The sequence below is a fragment of the Ovis canadensis genome, chromosome 25 (genome assembly GCF_042477335.2).
Source record: "Ovis canadensis isolate MfBH-ARS-UI-01 breed Bighorn chromosome 25, ARS-UI_OviCan_v2, whole genome shotgun sequence".
NCBI classification, from domain to species: Eukaryota; Metazoa; Chordata; class Mammalia; order Artiodactyla; family Bovidae; genus Ovis; species Ovis canadensis.
Genome location: NC_091269.1, coordinates 33,000,715 through 33,017,898, shown reverse-complemented (window position 1 = coordinate 33,017,898; position 17,184 = coordinate 33,000,715). Strand labels below are relative to the sequence as shown.

At 38.6% G+C, this 17,184-nt stretch overlaps 1 protein-coding gene across 4 annotated transcripts in view; it reads left to right on the top strand.

The window, feature by feature from the left end:
* SLC16A9 (solute carrier family 16 member 9) overlaps positions 1 to 14,568 on the top strand; it is an 80,836-nt gene extending 66,268 nt beyond the window's left edge. For all 4 annotated transcript variants that reach the window (XM_069571708.1, XM_069571706.1, XM_069571707.1 and 1 more), the window contains 3 exons: positions 5,167 to 5,262; positions 10,600 to 11,517; positions 12,448 to 14,568. In XM_069571708.1, coding sequence (XP_069427809.1) covers positions 5,167 to 5,262; positions 10,600 to 11,517; positions 12,448 to 12,635 — 1,202 coding nt within the window. In that variant the 3' untranslated portion in view covers positions 12,636 to 14,568. The remainder of the gene's footprint in view (positions 1 to 5,166; positions 5,263 to 10,599; positions 11,518 to 12,447) is intronic.
* The last annotated feature ends 2,616 nt before the right edge of the window (positions 14,569 to 17,184 follow it).

The following is a 17,184-nucleotide window of genomic DNA, read 5'->3' as shown; positions in this document are numbered from 1 at the left end:
TAGATTCTGTTCTCATATAGGCCATTACAGAATACCGAGCAGTGTTCCCTGTGCTATACAGGAGATCCTTATAAGTTACCTATTTTATATATAGAAGTGTATATATGTCAGTATTGATTTCCCAATTTATCCCTCACTCCCCAAGGAAGGCTTTAAGGCAGTGGTTCCAAATTTACTATTCTTTGGACTCTTTACACTCTTTTATTTAGAACCCCAGTTCAGTTCAGTTCAGTTCAGTTGCTCAGTTGTGTCTGACTCTTTGCAATCCCATGAACCACAGCACACTAGGCCTCCCTGTCCATCACCAGCTGCCAGAGACTACTCAAACCCAAGGAACCTTTAATTATGTGGATTATTCTTCTTTAGACTTACTTTGTTACTGTATTAACAGTTGAGAAATTTTAAAGTATTTGTTTAGTAATTCATTTAGATATAATAATAACAAATCCAGCATAAATAACATGTGCTATGTTATATTCAGTCGCTTCAGTCGTGTCTGACTCTTTGTGACCTTTTAGACTATGGCTTGCCAGGTTCCCTTGTCCATGGAATTCTCCAGGCAACCCATGGACTGGGTTGCCATGCCCTCTTCCAGGGGATCTTTCCTACCCGGGGACTGAACCCGCATCTCCTGTGTCTCTTGCATTGTAAATGGATTCTTTACCCACTGGGAATTCTTTACCTGGGAAAAGTCAGGTTCTTTACCTGGGAAAGGCAGATTCTTTACCTGGGAAGGGCATTAATAACATACTTATTACAAAAACCAATTCTGTTTTCCAAAACAAAACAAAGTTTAATGAGAAGAATGGCATTGTTTTACATTTTTGGAAATCTCTGTAACATCTAGTTTCATGGGAGGAATCTGGATTCTCTGATCTGTTCAGTACTCAAATCTGTGGTAATATGTTGTTTTTGTTTTTTGATTGAAATGTGTCAAGAAAATCTCACACAAAGGTGTAACTGGAAAAGGGAGAGGGTTATAATACTCTCCTCACGTCACTGTAGATACTTTTCTTTGCTCCTTCAGAAACTTGATATATCATAGTTTTCAAGGGTTAATTGCAATATGGAAACTGAAACCACATCAGTATACTTTTCATGCTGTGTAATATTAAATCAATTTATTCAGGTCTGTAACTTTGACTAGGTCAGCATTCAAGTCTGATTTTGCCACATTGTGAATTGGATATGTGAAAAATATTGGTTCTCTGAGTTAGGCAGGAACTTTAAAATGTTGACACATTTTCTTAAACAACAGCTAAAAATATCACTTCTGTTAGTATCACCAATAGGCTTGTCAGGCGAGTGTATGCTCCTCGGTTCTGTCTCGTCACAACAAAGATTTGGAGTGACGGACATTAAAGCCCTCGATGTGTCACAGCTCTCGGGTCTTAGACAGACCGTGTTATATAGCTCTCAGGTCTCAAATGGGCTGTGTTATAGTTCTTAGGCAAATCGGTGTTACAGCTCTGTGTTACAGCTCTATTTTATTTAGATAATATCAGGAAAATCCATCCTTGAGGTGTGAGGGCATGTTGACCCAAAGATGCGAAGAGAAGAGTTCCCCAGCATGCAGGAGAGAGAGAGAAACCCCTGCCCTTTGGCTCCTCTTTTTATATGTTTTTTCTCCCCCTGGGCCTGCCCTGTGTAAATTGGGCTAGCCAGGAGTGTTGTTTGGTCTACCTGAGGTCCTCACTCCGGTCCTCAGACCTTCCTTTGTTCAATTTTCACGGGCTTTTCTCTTCCTTGTCTTTTAGCCACCGCCATTCTGGACTCCTGTTGCCTATTCTAAGTACCTAACAGGCTCATCAGAAAATATTTATGTTTTGGGAAACTGTCAAATCATGGTGTTAGATACTAGTTTCAAAAAATTCTAATTTTTACTGGAAAATTCTAATTTTATCATTGGTAACCATTATTGTCAGTTATTTTCCTTGCTTGTTTTCAAGAAAATCTATGCCCAACATATAGGTCTGAGTAACCATAGTCTGCCTATCAGACATTCTTTCAAATACATGCAGGGTTACGTGGAAAATTTGGCTACTTTAGCTGGCTACTAAAACAGTTGAGTAATTACTTTTCCTGCCTCAATTGTTGCAATTCAGATGAAGCATTTAAAAATTTTTTCTTTGTTTGTTTTTCCTGTGAATGAGTGGTGATGAAGCATATAAGATAAGAAGCTGGGTACCAATACCTTGATTTGTACTAAGGCTCTTCCTGTTTTACTCACCATCTCTTTTGTACCAATAGCATAAATGTGAACAGAGTGGAAAAAAAGCTGAAAATATGATAGTATCATTATGAAAATAGTTCTGACTTCATGCACTCTGAGAAAGACCTTGAGATCTATCTCCTTAATAACTGTGGTTTCAGTTCAGTTCAGTTTAGTCGCTCAGTCATGTCCGACTCTTTGCGACCCCATGAATCGCAGCACGCCAGGCCTCCCTGTCCATCACCAACTCCCGGAGTTCACTCAGACTCACGTCCATCGAGTCAGTGATGCCATCCAGCCATCTCATCCTGGGTCGTCCCCTTCTCCTTCTGCCCCTAATCCGTCCCAGCATCAGAGTCTTTTCCAATGAGTCAACTCTTCGCATGAGGTGGCCAAAGTACTGGAGTTTCAGCTTTAGCACCATTCCTTCCAAAGAAATCCCAGGGCTGATCTTGTTCAGAATAGACTGGTTGGATCTCCTTGCAGTCCAAGGGATTCTCAAGAGTCTTCTCCAACACCACAGTTCAAAAGCATCAATTCTTCGGTGCTCAGCCTTCTTCACAGTCCAACTCTCACATACATACCGGACCACTGGAAAAACCATAGCCTTGACTAGATGGACCTTAGTTGGCAAAGTAATGTCTCTGCTTTTGAATATGCTATCTAGGTTGGTCATAACTTTTCTTCCAAGGAGTAAGCGTCTTTTAATTTCATGGCTGCAGTCACCATCTGCAGTGATTTTGGAGCCCCCCAAAATAAAGTCTGACACTGTTTCCACTGTTTCCCCATCTATTTCCATCCTAATCCTGATCTGGGAAAGTGTCCTGTCACCTTCTGTGTTTTGAAAAGTTTAGAGAAAAGGCATTTAAAATTTCTGCTACATTAAAAAAAAGTGAAGTGATCTTATCTGAAACCCAAGACCTTGAAATAACTTTTAAAAATTTCTTTCTTTTTAGTCTAAGGGAAAACATTTAAAAGTTACTGTTTTAACTTTTCTGGCATTGGCAAACAGAAATGTCCTTTTTATGGAGCCCTGACAACCAAATTACCCAAAAGTAAATTCATTCCCTCTCCAAAACTTTTTGAATTACAATTTTAATTAAGGGTGGCATTTTTTTGGTTTCACAAAATTGATTGTTCCAGAACAGGTCTTATTTTATTGAAGTATATTATATGTGATAGTGATAAGTATATAAGTCAATCCAACTCATGTTTTAATTTATGAGATATAGTATCTCTTCCCTTAAATCATACAAAAGGGTGCTGTATTTGAAAAATTCAATAATATTTAAAGTATAATTATTTTAGTCTACCTTGTTTCTTTAAGAGTGCTTTTTAATACAGTCACAGATGATCATCTGAGTCTTGAGTTGTCTTAAGTGCTAATTTCATAAAATGTTTATGCAGCATATTTGTTAAACCCATGTATTCTTTCTAATCATAGTCCAGGTGACAATCGAAAGTAATGAAAATGACTTTAATAACTCACCTAATGAGTCATGGTTAAAATTAGTTTTTAGACAATGGCTTTTATGTTGTTTATAGAGTGACCCTCAAGAACAGATGATATTGCAGAAAGAGGGCACATGTTATAAGTTAGAAGTCAGAGGAATGCTTTATGGAAACCAAAACTGGGGTTATTAGATCCTTAATAGGGAGAAAAAGATTAAGCTAACAGACAAGAGCCTTAAATATTGCCCTAGGGTCTAAAGAAAGGGATATTGGGTTGTAAGGTATTTTTTTCCTAACCATAAAAGAATTTCAAATTCACAGAGAAATAAAGAATAGTATAGCAAGGAACCATATGATCACCTCTTAAATGTAACTGTTGTTAATATATTATTATATTTTCTTCCTCTTTTTTTCAAAGAGATTTTAAACTAAAGACATGACGTTTTATTCCTATATAAAACAATTTGCATCTGTAAAAGATTAAAACTTACGGATACACATTTTACAGTGATGGGATGATCTGAGAGCCCCAGAAGGCCTTTATTTTGTAGACTGGATGTGCCAAGCTGTGAAGTCTAGTGAAAGAGCTTGGAATGATGAAGGGGATTTTATAAAATTGTTTAGAGGACTTAGAGGAGGAAGAACACTGAGTTGAGGATAATTATGTGGAAGAGAGCCAGAGAGAGATAGTTAATGGAGAATTTTGGTTAAATTTTGCTATTTGGTGTGTGATTTAACCATTTCTTTATCTCTCCATATGTCTTAAATTAAATTTACATTACTCCTTTGTGCTTTAGAAATTGGATTTTTTTTTGACCCTGACCTTAAGGGTGGGTGGGAGTGAAAATCGAGGCTGGCCAAAATGTGTTCATTGGAGCTGCACCGCTAACATCAGAGGGATCTAGGAACACACACTTTGAAGAGTTTTAGCCAATCAGTAGCAGAATGTCCTATTAGAGTTATTTATTTATTTTACAAATAAATTTTTTTATTGGAGTATAGTTGCTTTACAATGTTGTGTTAGTTTTTACTATACAACAGTGTGAGTCAGCCATATGTATACATCCCCCTCACTTAAGATATATAGATATATAGAATTCTATATAAGATACATAGAATTACATATATATCCCCTCCTCTTAAGCCTTCCTTCCACCCCCCCATCCCACCCATCCAGATCATCGCAGAACGTTGAGCTGAGCTCCTGTGCTATATAACAGCGTCCCATTAGCTATCTATTGGTAGTGTATATACATCAATACTAATCTATCCATTCGTCCCACCCTCCCCACGCTTGTCGGTGTTCAAACACAGGTCTGTTCTTTACATCTCCTTCTCTTTTCCCTCCCTGCACATTGGTTCATCAGTACCAATTCTCTAGATTCCATATACATGTGTTAATGTACAACGCTTGTTTCTCTCAGAGTTAATTACCCCTCTTTGTTTCTTGCATTGAAATAATATAGTCTGTCTTAATTTATGCAATGTCTTCTTGTGTGTAGGTCTCGGATGTGGTTTATTATACACTGCAACGGTGACCATCACGTGCCAGTATTTTGACAGCCGTCGTGGCCTTGCCCTTGGCCTGATTTCAACAGGTACATTTTCAATATAAGTACAGCACTGCCATTCTTCAGCCTTGTAATCAAAGTTGAAAGTTACCAAGCACAGATAGGTTTAACCAACCATCCCACAGCTACCACTCCGGAGCACAACTTTTTTAATTTTTACTCTAATCCTAGAAGGAAATTATTTTCCACTGTAAATATGGGTGTAGCTTTCAAAACACCCTAAAGATACAGATATAAAAAAAAGCTGGGGCATTAGATGTCCAATATAACATAAGAAAAGAAAACTTATGGGTCCAATAATTTGAGAATCACATCCTGGTAAGAGCCTTGCTAAAAGAAGCAGAGAGCACTTAAGTAAAGCACCTGAACCCTGAGAAAGACAGGAGAAATGAAAGGAAAATGGAGATCCTTTAGGCCACTGTCAAGAACACCAATGCTGATACCTCTCTGACTCCATTTATTGTGGAACTTAGTTTTTCTAAAGTACTGATTTGTGAATACATCCACCTAGTCTATGTGCATATCCAAATGACAGACTGTTTATCCTTGTTATTCCTTTAATAATCAAGACCATCACTGGGCGGAGGGGGTGGGTGGGGGCAGAGTGTAAGTATAAAACCTTCTGGACTTCAAGTCTCTGATATTTTTGAGTGGTGTTTTATTTTTCAGATGTATTTTTTTCCTAAGCCATTTAGAGAACTTATCAAAATTTCTGTGGCCAATATTTTATGAGTTTGTTTAGGAGATAAAATGTCCAGGCTTACTGAAACTTGTACGTTTACATTGCTACTTGCTAATGGGTGGCTATTCCTGAGAGGTCAGACGTTCCGATAAGCTGAATTACTTCAGTAGTGTATCAGGCAGCAGGATCCAAACTAATGTTTTGTTCCTGAGGCCAGTGCAGCAAAGTGACTCCAGATCAGATTAAATTAAGCTGGATATTTACCCGAGGTGGTTTAAGAAAGCTTTACCAGGTACGAAATGTGAATCATGGCCCAGGAGGAGAGAGGACCAGGGTCTGAGGGCATGGTTAAAGTAGAACTGAGAGAAGAAAGAGAAAAAACAAAAAGATGGAGAATCCAGAGCAGTTCATTAGCAGTCTAAAGAACTGACAGCATCTTCCACAAGTGTGGGGAGGACTGTGAGATAGGCATGGCACCTTAAAGGACAATAGGTCTTACCTATACTGTATTTTTTTTTTGGCCATGCAGCATGCGGGATCTTCCCTAACTAGGGATCAAACCTGTGCCCCCCAGCATTGGGAGTTTGGACTCTTAACCACTGGGCCACCAGGGAAGTCCCACCTATACTGTATTTTTTTTTTTTTTTTTTTTTGGGTAAAGGCACTGTAATGTAGTGACAAACCCAGACCCTGAGGCCAAATCACTTGGTTTTGAATCCTCTATCACTCAGTAGCTGCCTGGTGACAGACAAGTTACCTAACTGTTCTGTGAAATTAACTGTTAAGCCTCAGTTTTCTGAACTATAAAATGAGGATAATAATAGTTTCCATCTTTCGGACTCCACCCTGTACAGCCTGTATTGGCCCAGCTTCACGACTGAAGAAAGAACCCAGTGACGTGTGAGTAGGCACACGTGAAGCAGGCACTGGTCAAGCAGGGGATGTACAGAGAGCAAGAGAACAGCCACTTTGAGTGGCCTGAGCATATACCATCCCACTGGGGTATTAGGAATATGAAAGGAACATATGCATAAGGCACATGGCAAGGGCTGTAAAAGTGTTAGCTATTAAAACTATGACCTAGGTTTCCCTTAACATCCAGATTTATCTGGGATGAAGGTGTTAGAAATTGTATGCTGAGAGAGTTGCTCTTGCTTTCCATTCCGTCTAAAGAGGAAACCATAAGGGCCTGGACCTTAGCACACTGAACCAAAATGGACTGACTGTGGACAATCCAGATTTGGCAGAATTAGGGAGTTTTCAGTTGCAACACATAGGAAGCCAGGTGAGGCAGAAATCAGGGAGCAGTATGAATCCACTGTCTTAGTCTGTTCAGGCTGCTCTAAAGTATCTTAGACTGAGTGGTTTATAAACAACAGAAATGTATGTCTCAGAGTTCTGAGACTGGAAGTCTGAGATCAGGGTGTCAAGGTTAGCTGGGTTGGCTTCTGGTGAGAGCCTTCTCCTAGGTTACAGACTGTTATCTTCTTCCTTTGTCCTCATATTACAGAAGAGGGAGCTCTCTGGGGTTCTCTTTAATAAGTGCATTCATTCCATTCACAGGGGCTTCACCCTTTGACCTAATCACCTCCCAAAGGCCGTACCTACTAATTCCATCATGTTGGGGGTTAAGATTTCAACTTGCAAATTTTGGAGAGACAGAAACATTCAGTTTATAGTATCTACCATCAGTAAAAGAGGTGACAAGAAAAATAAGACTCACAGTAGAAATTTTTAAAAATTGAAAAAGAACCCCAAATCAAAATAACTGAATTAATGTGACTTAGTTTAAATATTGTGACAGAGATAAAAGAAAGAAACATGGGCATAAAATGGAAGTTTTGGGAATAGTCTTACTCCCTGGTGAACAGGGATTGATAAACTAGTGCCCATGGACCCAGTCTGATCTACGAAGTGTTTTTTGGACAGGTCATGCATAAAGAATGGTTTTTACACTTTTGATTGGTTGGAAAAAAATCAAAAGAATATTTCATGGCACATGAAAATTATGTAAAATTAAAATTTCAGTGTCTATAAATAAAGCTTTATTGAAACACAGTCATACTCATTCCTTCATGATTCTTCTCTGGCCGTTTCATGTTTCAAGGGCAGAGTTGAGCATTTGTGACAGAGCTTGGATGGCCCACTGTGAGTTAATTATTTCCTCTCTAGCCCTTTTATAGAAAATGTCTATTGACCCATGGTCTTGAAGAAGAGTTCATCAAGATGTATGTGTATATCTTACCATTTCAGGTTCCCTGAACATCAAATTCATATTTTGCCTCTTTGTGATCATGTATTCTATAGACATGCATGGAAGCATAATTAGTGCTTTATCTCACTTTTTCCTTTACATTGATGATTTTAAAATTGGGATTTTCTTTTTAAAGATTAAAAATTATAGTTTTACAGTTTACACAGTTTCGCAAGAGAGCTCTAGTTACTCTTATTGCCCTGAAAGAATTTCTGCATTTTGTTTTTTTGGCTGTGCCACATGGATTGTGAGATCTTAGTTCCCCGATGAAGGATTGATCCCAGGCCCTTGACAGTGGGATCATGGAGTCCTAACCACTGGTCCACCAGAGTATTCCCTGATGTATCTTCCTAAGCCATGACTACATTTTCATGGCATGTGGGCTGAAAACACTAGTGTCCAAAGTGGAATTTTATTTTGGTGCCCTATCATACACTTAGCATATCATAGGTTTTTGATAAACCACCTATTGAAGTGATTTGATATGTTTCCCTTAATATTTCATAATGTTGATAGATAAACTTAGTTGGTGAGGAGTGGGGAATTGTTTACTTTCTCAAGATCAAAATATTTAACTTTCAAAACATCAAGAATATTTTAAAGTAATTATATGACACTTTGTTAGAACTTCTACAAAGAAATGATGTTAGAGAAAACATGAATTAATAGTAAATGGATGCTAATGCACTATGGAAGTGCATGAAATATAGTCCTCTTTTCAGTTCTTTCCATTTGTTTTCTGAAGTGCTTTTAACCTTTGAAGTATGTGCCACTTTTAAAAAGATAAGGAAGGATTCAACTTGTCTGCTTTTATTGCTTAATAGTCAGCACAGGGAGATGTCCTAAGTAGCCACAAAAGGACACTGTATTAACTGTCCTTACACTAATGTGAACTACTGATTAATGTTTGTAAGCAAAGTTTTTTTCTTTGGGGATAAAGGAATTAATTTTAAATATGTTAGGAATGGACAACTGTGGTATCAAATTTTTTTAAAAATAATTCTAAGAGTCATTTGGTTATTTGTAATTTTTACAATAAGCTTGGCATCCTGATGGGATTATGATGTAATTTGTTGTAGATTAACGTCTTTAGAATATTTTTTTTTAAATTACAGATCACTTTCTTTCCTATTTTTTTTTTGAGTTGACATTTCTCAGTGATATTTAAATTTTAAAATAGTCAATCAACAGCTGAAATCAGAACCAGATAAGAACACTGCAAATTAATTGGGCTGATGTAATTTGCCATTCCAGTGTGGTTTGTGTGATCTACTAAAAAATGGTGTATTTACAGTGTTGCACAAGTGTGCAAGCAGGCATACTTTGTAATTTTAATATCCTATCAAAGTTCACTTTACTTTCTCATAGTTTATTAATATCAATCATTCATTCTGATGATTAGCAATGGATTTGAGCTTTACTTGTGTCTCAAATGGTAAAGAACTAGTTTGCAATGCAGGAGACCCAGGTTCGATCCCTGGGTTGGGAAGATCCCCTGGAGAAGGAAATTGCAACCCACTCCAGTATTCTTGCCTCAAGAATGCCATGGACAGAGGAACCTGGCAGGCTACAGTCCATGGGTTCGCAAAGAGTTGGACACGACTGAGTGACTAACACACTTGAGTTATCAAACCACTATAAATATCCTACAACTTAAAAATTAATATATTCTTCATCTCAAAAAATAAAATATGAAAACTTTTCTTTTCCAAAAGGAATACATATAAAGCATGGAGCCTGTAAGTACTAAAAATGTAGTTGTATAACGTATTTGTTAAGAACATAGGTTCCTGGGGTCAGACTGAATGCGAATGCTACTTATGCCACTTGTAGCTTTCTGAGCTGTGGCAAATTTCTCAACCTTTCTAGCCTGAGGTCACTTCAAGTGTACACTGGGAATAATAATAGGACATACCCAATAGGAGGGGCTTCCCAAGTGGCGCTAGAGGTAAAGAACCGACCTGACAATGCAGGAGACATAAGAGATGTGGGTTTGATCCCTAAGTGGGAAGATCCCCTGGAGAAGGAGATGACAACCCACTCCAGTATTCTTGTCTGAAAACTTCCATGGACAGAGGAGCCTGGCAGGCTACAGTTTATAGTCACAGAGAGTCAGATATGACTGAGCAAACACAAGCACTCACATGCACCCAATAGGATTATTGTAAGGAAACATTATTGTGCCATGTAAAGTATTTAACACAGTGTTTGAACTGCAAATGCTAATTTTAAAAATAGATCTATCAGTGTTACTATTGTTGAGGTCATCATCGTCATCATCTTCAGTTTTCTTGTTGTGATTTTAATATGAAGGCACACTCATGAATGCCAGTGTGACAAAGAAATTGAACTGTAGTACTAATAATGCTTGTTCTGAGAGTCCCGATGATAAGAGGTTAAGATTAAACAGTTCCCATTTCCTTTTTAGGTTCAAGTGTTGGACTTTTTATATATGCTGCTTTGCAGAGACTGTTGATTGAGTTCTATGGACTGGATGGATGCCTGCTGATTGTGGGTGCTTTAGCTTTAAATATATTAGCCTGTGGCAGTCTGATGAGACCCCTCCAGTCCTCTGATCTCCCTTTACCTGAGAAAACAGCTCTGGAAAATGTACCAGATAGGTACTCGATTTACAAAGAAAAAGAAAAGGACCCAGAAGAAAACATAAACATGCTTGAAAAGAGCTACAGTGGGGAGGAAACATGCAAGAACATCTTAGCCAATGGCGACTGCAAATCAGAGAGTCTGCTCCACAAAACCCCAGCAACAGTGGCACACACAAAAGAGACTGAAACGTACAAGAAGAAAGTTGCAGAACGGACATATTTCTGCAAACAGCTTGCCAAGAGGAAATGGCAGTTATATAAAAACTATTGTGGAGAAACTGTGGCTCTTTTTAAAAACAAAGTATTTTCAGCACTCTTCATCGCCATCTTTCTCTTTGACATCGGAGGGTTTCCACCTTCGTTACTTATGGAAGATGTGGCAAGAAGTTCAAATGTGAAAGAAGAGGAGTTTATTATGCCTCTTATTTCTATTATTGGCATTATGACAGCAGTTGGTAAACTCATTTTAGGGATACTGGCTGACTTCAAGTGGATTAATACCTTATATCTTTATGTAGCTACCTTAATTATCATGAGCCTGGCCTTGTGTGCAATTCCATTTGCCAAAAGTTATGTTACGTTGGCACTACTTTCTGGGATCCTAGGGTTTCTTACTGGTAATTGGTCCATCTTTCCTTATGTGACCACGAAGACAGTGGGAATTGAAAAATTAGCCCACGCCTATGGGATATTAATGTTCTTTGCTGGACTTGGAAATAGCCTTGGACCACCAATTGTTGGTAAGATATTTATCTTATAGTAAGCCCATTTTCAGAGAAGGCGATGGCGCCCCATTCCAGTACTCTTGTCTGGAAAATCCCATGGACAGAGGAGCCTGGAAGGCTGCAGTCCATGGGATCGCTAAGAGTCGGACATGACTGAGCTACTTCACTTTCACTTTTCACTTTCCTGCATTGGAGAAGGAAATGGCAACCCACTCCAGTGTTCTTGCCTGGACAATCCCAGGGACGGGGGAGCCTGGTGGGCTGCTGTCTATGGGGTCGCACAGAGTCAGACACAACTGAAGTGACTTAGCAGCAGCAGCAGCAAGCCCATTTTACTGTTCTTCTTTGCAATGTCTCTGAATACAGGGATTGCTTTTGTAATAATAGCACATATTTATACAAAATAAATCTGCTTGCAATGCCTCTTGATCATGATTTATTCAGAATCACTTTGCTATAGTTGGAAAAGCCAATACACTTGCTCAGGAATTTGTGTTTATTCTTCATTTGGGAGAAACCCAAAATGCCTGCTTAGTCTTGTCCAATTATTTAAGAAATTCTCCTCTAACTCCCATTAGGCCACTTTGGGAGTAGAACTGGGTAATTTATATCCTAATCCAAACTGTATATAAATTTTTAAATTAACTTTTTTATTAGGTTATAGTTGACTTACAATGTTGTGTTAGTTTCTGCTGTACAGCAAAGTGAGTCAGTTATACATATACATATATCTACTTATTTCTTAGATTCTTTTCCCATGTAAGTCGTTACAGAGTATTGAATAGAGTTCCCTGTGCTATTAAGTAGGTTCTTTTAGTTATCTATTCTATATATATAGTAGTGTCTATATGTCAGTCCCATGAACTGTATATAAACTGATGAGATTAGAGTATTCCTATATACACTATGTCTATCAAACTCACTTTTTTCTTACTCTCTTTTCAGGTTGGTTTTATGACTGGACCCAGACCTATGACATTGCATTTTATTTTAGTGGCCTCTGCGTCCTGCTGGGAGGTTTTATTCTGCTGCTGGCAGCCTTGCCTTCCTGGGATACATGCAAAAAGCAACTCCCCAAGCCAGCTCCGACAACCTTTTTATACAAAGTCGCCTCTAATTCCTCTAACGTTTAGAGGAATATTGGAAGGCGCTAAAGACTGTTTTCACACAGCAGAATTTCACTGTGTCTGATCTGAATGATTTGTTTTTTTACATATCCTTTATGTACTGTATATGTAGACTCGATCTCCTATATTTTTTCTTTTTTCCTCCCTTTTTCCAAAAAGTTGGACAACTCTGTTTTACTATTATTCATGAGTTCTGGACATTGTGAACATTTTGGCCAGCCTCAGAAGGCTTTCTCTGTGTAAAGAAATATCATTTCTCTGCCGACTCCATTAGTTCCTTTGCAGGGCAGCCAGAGGAGACTCTGGCTATTTTAAAACTGATGCAAGCAGTGTGATGAGTTATGTGTGAAGGCCGCCAGGGACTAAAACACTCTCTTCTCTCTGTTAGACTCACTAGTACATAGAAGACTTCGAGCCAGTCAGGAAATGAAAGTGGTTCCTAAAACAGCGTTAAGAATTGCCATGGCACAAACTGGTCATTTTTTAAAAACATGATTTTTAAATTACCATCCCCCATTTTCATGATTCTGTTTACCTTGATGAAGCGCCCGCATGTTTGGTGCCCACCAAGGACATGTCCTTTCCATTCCTAAGGTGTTTGCTGAGATCCAGGCAGTCTCCAAACAAAGGGGTAGTCACCATACCCTTTCTTCCTGGTTGGTCGCTGGAACCTCGCTCACTTTTGTCAGCAGCCACTCAGTGACATTTCCCAAGAAGTGCTGACTTTACCTGTTTCCAAATTGGAAATGCATATTTAAAGCATTCCATTCCGGCAAATGGGAAACATCCATTTGCTTCGGGCACAGTGGGGATGAATTGCCAGTCTTTGCATATCTTCTCCGTGAGGCGTTTATTTGCATCTATCGGATTTTACTGCTATCCAATTTTAATTCAAGGGCATAACTAAAAAGTGTGTGGTGTGTGTGTGTGCAGGCATGTGAGCATTGTGCTCCATGTCTGTGTGCTCTGTGGAAAGGGGCAACAAGATATTGATACCCTCACCCAACTTTATTCAATTGTAAGAAAAATATTCTAGGAAGAAAATCAACATTTCATAAATTGATGTTTTTCTAAAGAAATGTTTTTTTAAACTTTGCTATGCAACAGAGGTTTCTATAGATCCTTTTTAAAATGTACTTGTTTGAGTACCACTGGTAGAGATTTTAATTATGTACATCTAGGCTGTGGGCTAAGCATCTATATTTTTAATGAACTCTTCAGGTGATTCTGAGAGCACAGCCTGACTTGAGAATGACTGTTATAAGACTGGCAATAGAGAAACATTTTTTTCTCTTAAAAAAATAAAACCAGTAACCCATTGAGGTTAGGATTTTTTAATAAACAGCCAAGTTTAGTTCTTTAAATAGGAAGCACTCTGCCCATTGTGCCAAAATTGTCTTTTCATTTCTTTTGAAATAGGTAAGGTTATTTTATACGTCTATGTTGCCTTTCTTCAAAGGCAGCTGAAGCACTTTATAAGCTTGAATCCCCACAAAACCTCAGTGAGGTCAGTAAATAGTGCTTTTCTAGGCAGGAAACCTGGAGTTGTGGGGAACTTCATACCTGAGTGAATCCTACTCAATAACCCAATCGTGGGGCTCCAAAGTGCCTTGGACTTCTGCTCCATATTCCGACTTCTGGAAAGTTTTCTGTACCTCATTCTTTAGTCACTATCAGGGTAGTAAGTAAAATAAGCAACATTCAAAAAAAAATTAACTGAAATGTTTTTGTGATAAAAGTTCTTTTTTGCCAATATCATGTTCAGGAAATCCTATAACCTTTTTTTATTTTTTTAAACTTTTATGCCATCCCCACATTCATCAACGTTGATACCTGTCCAAATGCATCTTCACCATGTCTACTAATATCATCCAATGTGTGGATTATCCATTGTCTTGGGAATAAATTTTAAGTTACAATAAATTTTTTTTTTGTTTTTCATCAGTGTGGTTGCTTTTTCTCTTCTTAGCTGCCATACCTCCAGCACTGAATTACAGTCACACTTGAATGTAAAAATAAGAATTCTCTGATTTCACTTCAGATCCAGAATCTGGTGATTTAGACATTATTAGCGTATTCAAAATCACTTCATGGCTAATAGATGGGGAAAAAGTTGAAACAGCAGCAGACTTTATTTTCGTGAGCTCCAAAATCACTGTGGACAGTGACTGCAGCCATGATATTAAAAGATGCTTGCTCCTTGGCAGAAAAGCTATGACAAACCTAGACAGTATATTAAAAAGCAGAGAGGTCACTTTGCCAAAATTGGTGACTTTGACTCTCACTTTGACTTCCATATAGTCAAAGCATGATTTTTCCAGTAGTCATGTACAGATGTGAGAGTTGGACCATAAAGAAGGGTGAGTGCTGAAGAATTGATGCTTTTGAACTATGGTTCTGGAGAAAACTCTTGAGAGTCCCTTGGACTGCATGGAGATCAAACTAGTCAATCCTAAAGGACATCAACCCTGAATATTCATTGGAAGGACTGATGCTGAAGCTGAAGCTCCAATACTTTGGCCACTTGATGGGAAGAGCTGACTCACTGGAAAAGATCCTGATGCTGGGGAAGACTGAGGGCAGGAGGAGAAGGGGATCCAGAGGATGAGATGGTTGGATGGTATCACTGACTCAGTGGATGTGAGTTTGAGCAAACTCCAGGAGGAGTAAAGGACAAGGAAGCCTGGCATGCTGCAGTCCCTGGGGTTGCAAAGAGTTGGATATGGACTTAGCAACTGAACAACAAAATTATTTTGACCATTAGTTTCCAAAAAAGCTAAAATGTCATTCCTACAGAATCCTTTTGAGGAAAGGGGGATGGACTCCCTTTTGGAATTCTTAATATTGATCTTGCTAATCCTTAATGGAATTCTTGGTATGTTCCAAGCACATGATGTTATTCATCCCTCATAATAGCCCTGTGACATGGTGATTCTGACCCTCTTTGTATGGTATAAAACATAGTTGTCATGGTACAAACGATGTACAGAAGTCATTTCCAAAAGCAAAATGAGAAATATTTCTAGCAAGCCCTTTGATTTCTAACATGGCTAGGATAATAGGGCCTAGTTGGGAAGATTGCTGCAAAGCCAGTCCTGTAGTGAATAGATGAATCATGTTTATGCAGACAAGTATTCATGACTTGCTTATTTCCCGAGTATTTAAAAACACCATTTAATAAAATTTTATTGATTAGAATATGATCTTTCTTTTGTGACTCGGAAGATATTTCCTGACAGTTCAAGTGCCTAGGGTTGATTTTGGGAAATGTATGAAATAAGAAAGTTTGTTAGGGACCCTCTTCCCTGATTTAAGCAGCTCCTCATTCTCCTTTCTGCTTCCTGCCTCTCTCTCTCTCTCATGAGCCTCCTAGGAGCCAGTTGATGATCTAATTTTCTCTAGGGTGACTAGGTCTTCAGAGGAAAAGTTTCAGCTACCAACTTTTAAAGGCCTCATGAGGAACAAGCCCAAGAATCAGGAGTTCCGGAGGTCATGATTGAGCAGGATAGTTTTCTTGTGCTGGCTGGAAAGTCCTGTGACCTGAGATAGCCTCAACTTCTAGCAATCATCGTAGGATTATCTCAACCTAGGATGTTACGGGAAGTGAAGAACTTTGTTTTGAATAAAAGAATGGCTCCTTTTTTCTTTGACTTGGACAGAGTATTATACTGAACACGTAAAATACACAATTTACATGAACAGTGCTGTACAATTTCTCTTTTGTTAGTAAGAATCTTGGGACCTTTTGTGCTACTGTCAATTGTGTCTGAAGAATGTCAGTAAGATGCCTCTTTGAGTAAAGAGGTTAACCACAATCAGTTAAATATCCAAGATCTATAAATCATACATGGATAACTGGAAAGATGGTGTACATACTTATTAAGGTTGTGATTCCAGTTCCTGTGGCTGGGTGATTGTGAGCAAATTATTTAAACCTCTGAAAGCCCATCCCCCTATATGTATAACTGGCCGATGTTCATAAATATTAGCTATTATTATTTTTGTTATAGTCCTTACTCTTGAGTGTGTGGCTTCTAAGTACTGGGGCAAGTATCGAGTATTCCTGGGCATAGGAGTGGGGTAAATGTTTGTATTGAAGGGTCTCATTTAGGAGAATAAGCCTTCTGTTACCTACAACTTGTACAACTGTCACAGTTTTTGCCCTCCCCCAAGCATGTTCTTCTGAAAATCTTTCATCCTTAGGGATTCATGACTCAGCACATTTTTCTGAAATTGCCATTCAGAAGCTTTGACACAGAACAGAACAAAACACACGCTGTTCTTGCACAAATCACATAGAATCCACTTTGTAAACTGGGAATTTGAACTTTTTTTTTTTCCCTTAAGAACTCATCACCCAAGCTGCTTGGAAGGCGGGACTGAAATTGGGCAGAAAGCAAAAGGCTCCCGTTTGTTTATTGAGCACTAATTGGCTTCAGCTCAGGGCCTTTACCTCACTGCCTGCCCAGTATGCCTTTGAGATTTACCCTTGAGGGAGTGTAATTCCTTGCCAGGTCCTCTGGGATTCTGTTCCTAGCAAGTCTCAGTCACATTA